Source organism: Miniopterus natalensis, chromosome 4, assembly GCF_054644295.1.
Source record: "Miniopterus natalensis isolate mMinNat1 chromosome 4, mMinNat1.hap1, whole genome shotgun sequence".
Classification (NCBI taxonomy): Eukaryota; Metazoa; Chordata; class Mammalia; order Chiroptera; family Miniopteridae; genus Miniopterus; species Miniopterus natalensis.
The window spans coordinates 69077551-69087734 of record NC_142084.1 but is presented as its reverse complement, the minus strand read 5'-3'; the positions used below and the strand labels follow the sequence as shown (position 1 = coordinate 69087734).

General features: G+C 55.6%; 1 protein-coding gene across 1 annotated transcript; it reads left to right on the top strand.

The window, feature by feature from the left end:
- Positions 1-6825: 6825 nt before the first annotated feature.
- Positions 6826-9947, top strand: NANOS3 (nanos C2HC-type zinc finger 3). Its single transcript, XM_016217972.2, has 2 exons — positions 6826-7628; positions 9739-9947. The coding sequence occupies exons 1-2, from the start codon at positions 7169-7171 to the stop codon at positions 9804-9806; spliced, it is 528 nt and encodes a 175-aa protein (XP_016073458.1). The 5' UTR covers positions 6826-7168; the 3' UTR covers positions 9807-9947.
- Positions 9948-10184: the final 237 nt, after the last annotated feature.

Below are 10184 nucleotides of genomic sequence, written 5' to 3'. Positions count from 1 at the left end.
AGGCCCTGGCGGCATCTCTTCGTCTCGCCTTCCCGGAGCAGGGGCTCCGGGAGGACCAGACCCCCCACCACCACAAGGAGAGAGGCCTTCAAGTCCCGGAGCCCGGTCGCCCGCGGTGAGGGGAGGACCGGCAGAGATGCCCCCGAGGGGCGGGGACGCATGATGGGGGGCGTAGGGACCTCGGGCTGCCTGACACCTGACCGCCCAGAGGCCCCGAGACGGGGCGGAGGCGACCTTTGTTCTTGGGGGCGCAGAACGCGCGGGGATCTCGGAAATGCAGGGCTGGGTAGAGGCTCCGTCCCGCCGCGCGCGTTCCGGAGGGCGCCCCGGCCAAGTTCATGGGCGCGCGGGCCTGCACGGGCCCTGCGGAGACCGATCCCCGCGGGGGCCCTGCTGGGGCCTGGCTGCAGCCACGGGCCGGGGCTGCAGCGCGCTGCCTGCTGATGCCCCGCGCCCTCCTCGTGCTCCCTGCCGGCCTGTCGTTACTGGAGGCGGCTGCAGGGTATTTACTGGGGCCAAGGTTTGCTAACAGGTACACGCCCTCCAAAACTGGCCATAAAAAGGGAAAATGGCCCTGAATCCCATTGCTGGGGAGTCCTTTTAAAGTGACAGGACCCTTTCACGGGGAACTGCCCTAGAAGGCATGATGGGGGCGGAAGGGATGGAGAAGACCTCTAATGGACTGATGGGAGCTGTGAAGTACCCTACACACCCTACTACAGTTCAGTTTCCCCCATCTCCTTTCACACCAATTTCCCACTGCCCTGGACTGCTCACAGATGCATTTACAGAGCCACAGTTAGATATTCCTGAATTGCTCACGAAGAAGCCCAAATTCACACACTATACACGGATATGCAGGAATTACTCATATCACCTGCAGGAACACAGATATACACATGTACACACACATCTCCCACAATAATAATGCCACATGGGCACACACATCATCCACAATGATGGGGACATCCTGTGGAAACACTGCCCCCAGAAAAATGCAGCCACCACTAAGGGTGGCCGTGACATAGACACAGCCTTGCATATAACACTGACACACACATAGTCTCTACCACACACACAGACACTTGGATGGGCACTGTCGCATGGGCACCCACAGGCTGTCACCCAGGACATACATGGACATACATCATCCCCATTACTCAAATCAACTACAGATATGTTAAACACCCTGATACAAGTACATATAGACACATACATAGACATCCATGTGCCACACCCACAGTCACCAGCCATCCAGGCAACCTGACACACATACACACAGGTGGTATAAAGCCTGTACAGACATCAAGTCATATTAATCTTGACAGACACATATATAACACAGCCACACATGCTGACACACGGTTGTCCAGAGTAAAACTGATCCCCCTAGACACCCATTATGACATTGTCACCCACAAACAGATATGAACCTTCCAATAGTACCTATACCCATAGTCACCTACCCTAATACTTGACACCTACAATGATACTGACACACAGACAGATAAAATAACACATGAATAATGGCACACACAGATCCATGGGAAAAATGACATAGGGACATTCATAAATAAATCCAGTGCTTGTTTATTGAGCATCTGTTATGTACTGGGCACCATTCTAGCACTTCGGATGCAAGAGGTCAAAATTCCTGCCCTCTTGGAGGGCTCCAAGATGACACACAGACTACAGTCACCCTCAGTGACACTGACATACTCCAGACACTCACATACACTGGCTCACACATCGACCTGCAATTACCCACAATTTGCCTGACATACACTCACAGTCACGTTGACATCCACACACAAACAAGCCCACTGGAGCACCAATACATGAGCCAACACACACACACACACACACACACACACCTGGAATAAAAGACAGCTGCCCATTATCATACACACCCACCTGTATTTACTGACACCTGCAGAGCTCCAAAATAGCCCACCTGAGTAGCTTGGACCCCAAGCCCACTGCAGTTCCCCAGTAACATACCAGTAGGCAGCTGCTGCCTATGTTTTCAGATAGAGCCCACCCTGACTTAGGCCCAGGGCCACCCTTCACTCTCGAGCCACAGAAGTGTCCAAGTTTCCCATCAACTGGCCTCAGGCCCCTTCACAGCCCCCAACCCTAACCCTGGAGAAGCCAGAGCCTTCTCACCTACCCCAGCCCTGGTGGACTTGGGAAAGAAGTTGGGCTCCTGGCCCTCTGGCCACCCCCACGTCTGGGTGGGACAGATGAGCCCTTTGTCTAAGGACCCCCCCATGAAAGGCCTGAGGAGCCAGAGGAAGCCTGGAGCTGGCATGGGGAGGACAGAGTGGGAGCCTGAGAGGCCATGCAGCTATGAGGGAAATGAGGAACCCCCTGCCTGCCAGTCTAGACAGTCTGGGCCATCAATAGGACCCCATTTGGGAACCCCCATGTATGCTGTCACCATTCACCCATAAAGGGCTCTTTGTCTGCCAGGCCCTGACTACCTCCTCCCCCATGTTCTCCACAGGTCTATGCACACACACAAAAACATACACACGCTGGGACACACATGCATGGACATACATACAGAGACACTCCCCCTTCTTCAGTTTGATGGCAGAGATGCCTCCATCCATCACCCTCTCACCTCTGACCCTGACCCCCAAGCCTGCGCCAGCTGCTCTGCCTTCCTAGAGCTGGGGGGGGGGGGGGGAGGCGAGCCTTGGGCAGTGTGGCTTCTGGAAGGCTCCCCTCACCCCACTCATTCCCAGTCCCCTGCCCAGGTATGGAGGGGGTGGGGTCCCAGGAAGAGGAATGAGGACTAAAATGGCCCGGAAGGGCACCCCTGCCTTGCACCAGGGCCTACAGTTGGGAGTGGGAGGAGACGTTGCCACCCTGCTGGGCTTCAAAGTCAGATGGAAGCCCAGTGGGCCCTCCAGAAGGCGTCAGGACACTTGGCGGGAGGAACAGTCAGCTCCCCACCCCTCCAAGGTTCAAGTCCAGACGGTGAGACAGAGACGGATCAGGTGTAAAGGGCCAGACAACCACAGGGGGACCCAGACAGCCAGGCACAGGAGCACTCGCAGGGCGGGAGACTCAGACAAATACCGGCCGGCACAGTCAGACCCAGACAGGCAGACCCAGACAGACTTCGAGGGCAAGGGCGGGAGGCCGACGCGGACCACCGCAGACAAAGGGAGGCTGACCCCGAGAAGGCCCCAGATAACCCCTCCCCCGCAGGACGGCGCGGTTGCGCTCGGCCCGCCCCTCGGCCCGAAGCCACGCCCACGGATCCAGCCCCGCCTTGCTGATTGCCTTGGCCAGCCCCACCCTTCGCTATTTTGAGGAGACCCTTTGCAGGGACCCCCGAATTTGGTGGGTCAAGATCAGTGCCCTTAGAGCGTCCTCTCGATAAGTTAAGGTTGCGGGTTTCATCTCCCGTTAGGGCACATACAGGAAGCAACCAATGAGTGCATAAATAAATGGAACAAGTCGATGTTTCTCTCTCTCAAAAATCAATTTTAAAAAACAAATTTTCTTAAAAAAACATCAGTGCCCTCAGGGAAGTTAGCGGAGAGAAGGCACAAGAGAACGGATGTCTTGGGAGGCCCCTCAGTGTGGTCAGAGTGCCTCAGACCTGATGACCTCGCATTCTCGCTTCATAGTCACCAAAAAGAACAAAGCTTTTGAGGAAACTCTGAGAGTCGTATCACCTTCTTCATCGATAAAATGAGTATCCTAATAATAGGGTGAGGTATGTAAAAGTTATTATTATTACTACTACCTCTGCTCCCCCCCCCCCCCCCGAGTTCTAGGCATTCTCTGGTTAGGACCACCATCCCCAAGGCAGGAGAACCCACATTCTCCCTCGGTAGGACTCGGATACCTGTAGGGGAGGAGCCCCGGAGGCGGCCCACCCACCCGTGAGCGCGAATGGGGCCCTGATGGCCTGACCGATGGGCCACAGGGAGGGCGCCTTACCCAGAGCTTCCGACACGGGTGGGAATGTGACTGGACCCCGGCCCGGGGACTAGAGGCCGGGCTTTGGGGAAGGGGCTTCATGAGTTAGGGAAATTTCACGGGACAAGTCTTGCGGGGGTAGGGTTCCGAGGGGCTCCGGTTTGGGGGCAGGTCCTGGCGGGGCGGGCCTTAAGGGGGTTGGGCTGCAAGGGGGCGTAACTGGGGATTCCGTAAGGACGCAGTCCCTGGGAATGTAGGAAGGCGGGTTCTAGAGGAGAGTCCTAGGGGGCGGGGCTCTGTGACCTTGGTCGCTCCTGAGACCGACAAAATGTGGGGTGCCACAAGGCTCGGAGGGCGATGCCTGGGAGGAGGTCCTTACCTGGGCTCTTTGAGGACCAGCTTAGGGGACAGGTTTTACTGGGGCTGAATTTGGGGGCGGGCCTCATGGGAATCTATATGGGCGGGCTTTAGAGGGAGGGTCCCAGGGACAGGCAAGAAGTGGCTTTAAGGGGGTGGGTCTTGGGGAGGGGCCAAGGTTGGTGGCTTTAGAGGGGCGGGTCTCCTGGGAAAGGTCTGGGTGGGGTCTTGCGGGAGGAGTTTGGGGGGCTGTGCTCGCTCAGGCCGACCACGCCAGGGACGTATTAGGGTTCATTAAAACTTAGCACACTTGGGGTCCCTGATTCGCCTTAGGGTTATGCCATGGAGTTCCTTTGGGGCTCCATATTCCCCTAAGTTAAATGGGAGGGGACTGGAAATTTGAAGAACCCTCTCCAGATCGTCCTTCGGGTCCGTAGGCCCAGATGAGGGGCAGCCTCCCCAAAGACTGCGCGTGGGGCACTAGGAGGGGCGGATACCCAACTGTGCGTGGCCCCTGGAGGGAAGGACTGGAGACTCACTTTACTGGGAGGAAATGTGGAGGGGGCAGCATGTTGCCACAGTCGGAGCCTGCAGTGTATTTTGAGGTCTGAGGGTGGGCCACCTTGCACCCTTACATCACCAAGGGCCTGAGTTCAGATGCCTGGAGATCCTGCAGGAGGGCAGTGGGGTATCACTTTGCATCCTCTTGCTTCTCCCCTGTCCAAGTGGGCAAGTGGATCTATGTGTGGGCCTGGCAGCTGCCCCACTGTGAGTTCTGCATTTGCAAACTGGAGACTCTGATGACCCCCAGGGGTTGTTGTGATTCATAAACAATTGTGCCCAGGAACACAGTGAGGCTCACAGAAGGTATACATTGTATTAAAATGACTTGTTTATATCTCTGTTGCATGATGCCCCCCCCCCCCCCCCCCAGAATGCAAGGCAGCCAGACACATCTTGGGGCCACTAGGGGTGGTGCCCTCTGGCCTCAGTCTCCCACACTGACAAATGGTCTACATCTGTACCTTCCAGGGCCCTTTTGAGGATGATTTGAGTAAATGCATGAAGCGGGGAGCCCAGTGCCCAGTATTGCTACATCCATGTAGTAGATACATAAATATCTACTGTTATGACTATTTATATTAATCTTGTGCTTTTCCAGGTCCTGAAGCAGACAGTTGGCACCTACTGTTTGCTTACTTAATGCAATAGGTCCCTCCTTCCCTCACCTCTCTGGTCCTCTGCCCCCTACCCTCTACTCTGGGACACCCTACCACCACCAAGACCAAGAAGTTGCCAAGGGCTTGGGGGAACATTCAACCTGTCGGTGAGTTTGGGCAGCTCAGGCAAACCATCGACCGTTGAGTGGACCCTGAGGCCTGGAACTGCCGTCCACCCATATTACCCCCCACCTTCCAGATCTGGGGGGCCAGGTCCTACCTGATCACATCCCCTCCTTTAGGCCACAGCGAAGGTCACAATCAACATTCATTGTTGTCGGTGGGTTGTGAGGACCAAGGCCAGACCCACCGAGGGATGAATGTCACTGTGGCTGGGCCGCACACAGCCTGAGGGGAGTGGGCTGGGGGACAAGACCCACCATGGATTCCCCCTGAATTTCTCAGCCTGTACCTTGTCCTGACCCCAGCCTCTCACTGTTTGGGGAGGACTGGTGTCTGGGATCCTGATGGACACAAGCTGGATTTGGGGAAGAAATCCTGGAGGGTTGGGGGAGGCTGGGCAGCTGAGAAACTCTTCTGAAAGAGGGTGGTGAGCTCTGCTCCCTAAGGGCTCCATAAAAGTTTCTTAAAGTAATGAATAAGTGAATAGGGCCTTCTTCTCTGTGTCCAAGTCTGGGCTCAGCTTTCTCACCCGCCTTGTCTGGTGGACCCTCTATCACCCACCTGGCACCTTAGGGCTGGCTGATCACTCCATCTGCATGTCTGTGCCCCACCTGGGTGATTCCTGCACACACTGAACCATCCTGAAACTGAGCTGAGGTCTCACTTGAGGGAGGGAGGCTCTGCTGAGTGATGGGGGTCCTCTCACTAGCCCAACCTGTGCCTCTGCTCTCCCCAAGCTCCCCGTTTCACCTCACCACCTCAGGAACAGAACTGGCTGCCTGGCCAGCACCTAGCCTTGGGGGCTCCAGTAACAGGATGGGGGAAGGCAGACTTTTGTGTTAGTCTTTGTGAATAACCCTAGGGGCAAGTGGCTTCATACCTGTTTGTTCATCAAGTGGGGGTTCCACTGAGACAATGGGTGTGAAAGCGCCCCAAGGGTGACCAGAGCTGGGGTCTTGGTCCCATGAGCCAAATACCATCCCCCTTCCAGGGACATCTGGAGAATCTGTAGTCCCCCTCCTCTCCCCAAAGGCCCAGGGGCACCTGGCCCTTCCCCCAGCCCAGGGGAAGGAAGAAAGCAGTTACTAAGTTACAGGTTACATCAATGCTTGTCTTGAGGGCAGGGCTTCCAACCCACCCACCCACCCACCCAAAACCCTGTGGGGCAGAGTGGCAGGCAGATAGGGGGTAGCCCTCCCAATGCCCTCTGGATGGAGTATATGGCTCCAAATTGCAGGTACCCCCAGCAGACTGTGTCCTGTCATCCCCCCTTACCCCACTCAGAGACCATACATCTCCTTTTCAGGTGCATTTACAGGGAGCGGCAACAAGCCCCCCTGTGACAAAATAAGGAATCTCCCACAGGCTGTTCCTCCCCCTTCAAAACCCCTTGGAGGTATAAGGAGGGAACTGACAGCCCAGACTCCTAGGCTCCAGAGGGGAAGGGAGGGGCAGAGAGGAAGGGGAGAAGGACCAGCTTGGAGCAGGCAGAGTTTCTTCTCTCTCTGCCTGGCACATGTTGCCCAGCCATGGGGACCTTCGACCTGTGGACAGATTACTTGGGTTTGGCACGTCTGGTGGGGGCTCTGCGTGGGGAAGAAGAGCCTGAGACCAGGCTGGACCCCCAGCCAGAACCAGTGCCAGGACCGGGGGATCAGAGGTCCAGCCCGGAATCCTCACCAGCTCCGGAACGCCTGTGCTCTTTCTGCAAACATAATGGCGAATCCCGGGCCATCTACCAGTCCCATGTGCTCAAGGATGAGGCAGGCAGGGTGCTGTGCCCCATCCTTCGAGACTACGTGTGCCCCCAGTGTGGTGCCACTAGAGATCGTGCCCACACTCGTCGCTTCTGCCCACTCACTGGCCAAGGCTACACCTCTGTCTACAGCTACACCACCCGCAACTCCGCAGGAAAGAAGTTGGCCCGGCCTGACAAGGCGAGGACACAGGACTCCAGTCACCGCAGAGGAGGAGGAGGAGCCAGTGCAGGTGGCTGGGGAAACCCACTGTGGAGGGGGGCCTGCCTTTGTTAAGTGGGATTAACCCTAGCACCCACTTCATAGGGTTGGGGTAGAGAATCTGTGTAGAAACCTTAGAACAGTATTCTAGAAGTGTTGATCAACTGGGGTTTGACTTTGTGGTCTTGGGCAAGGGACTCTCTCTCTCTGGGCCCTTGGGGAAAATGCCATCCTTTTACAGGCACAGGTGACCTGGCATGGAAGCCATGAGGATTAGCAAGCAGTGGGATCTGGGGACAGGTACAGTAGGGCCTTGACACTGCTTGGCACTGAGGAGCTGTGTAGCCTGAGAGAAATTGCTCAGACTGTCTGAACCTCAGCTTCCTTATTTCTCTACTCATTTGCTAATAGTTGTGTGCCTGTTCTATGCCAAGCACCTGGCTGGACTAGTGGTGGACAAGGTAGATGGAAGAGCAGCAGTTAAAACACAGGGTGCTGAATGGGGGAGTCTAGAGAAAGTCCCTGATCCAGATAAGGGAGTTCAGGAGGGCTTCCTGGAAGAAGTGACTTCAGGAAGCCTAATTCAGTTTGGTGGAGAGTTGGAAGTGTGGCCCAGGCATTGGGGTTTGTTCAGGAACTTAGGGATGGAGAGTGTGTGCTTGTATGGTAGAGGGGGAGGTGCCAGAGATTTGGGGACAACCGAAGGGACTATAGGGCCTTGTTGGTCACATTAAAAAGTTTGGACTTGGGCAGTAGGGAGCCACAGAAATGGCAATACCACTTCTCTGTGTTAAGAGTGTCTTAGACTGTGGCCAAGCGGCTGGACCATGGGGATGGGTTTGAGAGTGTTGGAAGAGGCTGGTTCTCCAGGCAGAGGTGTCCAAGGCAGGCAGGCAGGAATGGCCCAATACCCAGGGAAATGTCAGGTTGTAGGGGAGCCCCATGAGTTTTCTGTGTGGGGAGTAGCCCAATAGAGCGTTTGGGCTGTAGCTTAGGAGAAAGGTGCAGCTGGAGCCTCCCTGAGGTCTAAACCTGCTCTCCTCACCTGCACGACCCACCATTCTGATCTTGCTCATCAAATGTGGGTTTCAATTCTGCAGGTTTGGGTTGGGTGAGGCCTGAGCACCTGCATTTCTAACCAGCTTCCTGTGAGACTGCCATGCTGCCAGGCCACAGACCATGCAGTCTTTGAGTAGCTTGGGCTTAAATGGCAGCAGTTATCATTATAGATGCAAAAGACTTCAGCTCCTGTGGGGTTTTAAAGGACAAATCTATTTTCGCAACTTTATGGGATAGTCAGCCAACAGAGGAGGGGGTTCTTTTCTTAAAATTATTGATTTTAGGGAGAGAGAGTAAAAGAGAAGCATCGATGTGAGAGACGAACATCGATCGCCTCCTGCACGCACCCCAACTGGGGATTGAACCGGCAATCTGTTATGTTCCCTGACCAGGAATCAAACCTGCTACCCTTTGGTGTATGTGAGGACGCTCCAACCAACTGAGCCACAATGGCCTGGGCAGAGGGGGTTCTGATGGGGCAGTGTTGCTATTTGGGTACTATGGGTGGGTACTACCTCCTCTCAGACTGTGAGCTCCTTAAGTGTGGTGAGCTGGAGAGCCTCACCCTGCCCCCGAAGCTGCAAAGTGAACATTTGTTAAGAGACTGCTTCCAGGAGAAGATAGTATTCCTGTGAGCTTCAGTGAGGTCCAACTTGGAGACACAGGAAGCTGAGGGGACACATAGAGATGATGGGCTCAGATTCTTCCTTTTTTCCCCTTAATTCTGAGGAAGCAGGAAAATTCACCTCCCAGGGTATGGAGTGAAGGGTGAGGGAGCCCTCCCTTGGCACAGAGGGGCTGCCTGAGGCTGGCGTCCTTGGTAACACTCTAGGTATCACAAATCTGGGGTCCCCAGAGCCCTACAGACACGAGGGAGGGTTCAGCAGGACAGAGTTCGGAGTTCTTGCACTTTGTGTCTGTTTCTGCGTCTCACCTGGGCTTGTGACCTGGGCGCTATTCCACAAGCAGCCTCTGGGTGGCACCAGAGCCCCGGCAGCCCAGCAGGTTGAACCGGTACTTTCACATCATGAATCTTCGCCTGTTGCTGTTTTTCTCCGCCCCTCTCCGCTTTTAAAACTCAGGTTCCAAAGGTGCCGGGAAGTCGTCTGGGCCTTCACCCTCTTCCTGCTGCCCCTCCACTTCCGCGTAGGAGGCAGGTGCGGGGAGGACGTCCAGGATGCTGCCTTCGCCTGGCCTGGGGACCGTGACTCCTTGAAGGCTGGATTTCAGGGAAAATGCATCTGGCAAGGACCCTCCCCTGAACCCTTCCCCCAGCCTGGAGGCTTGAGTGCGGGAGCAGAGCATGGAAACACTATCCAAAGAGCCCTGTGAGGAAGGTGATGGTCCCCGGACACCCCTGCCCTCCCTCCCCAACACTGGGCGCCCAGTTAGCGCTCAATAAATGCTATGAATGGATCAATGGTCACCTGAGGCTGGTCTTGAGACATGGGTAGCAGGAACAGTTTCGAAAGGGCTGGGGCACCTCTTTTCTCTCCTGATTGTGTTAGCTCAAACATGTTCCTCTGAT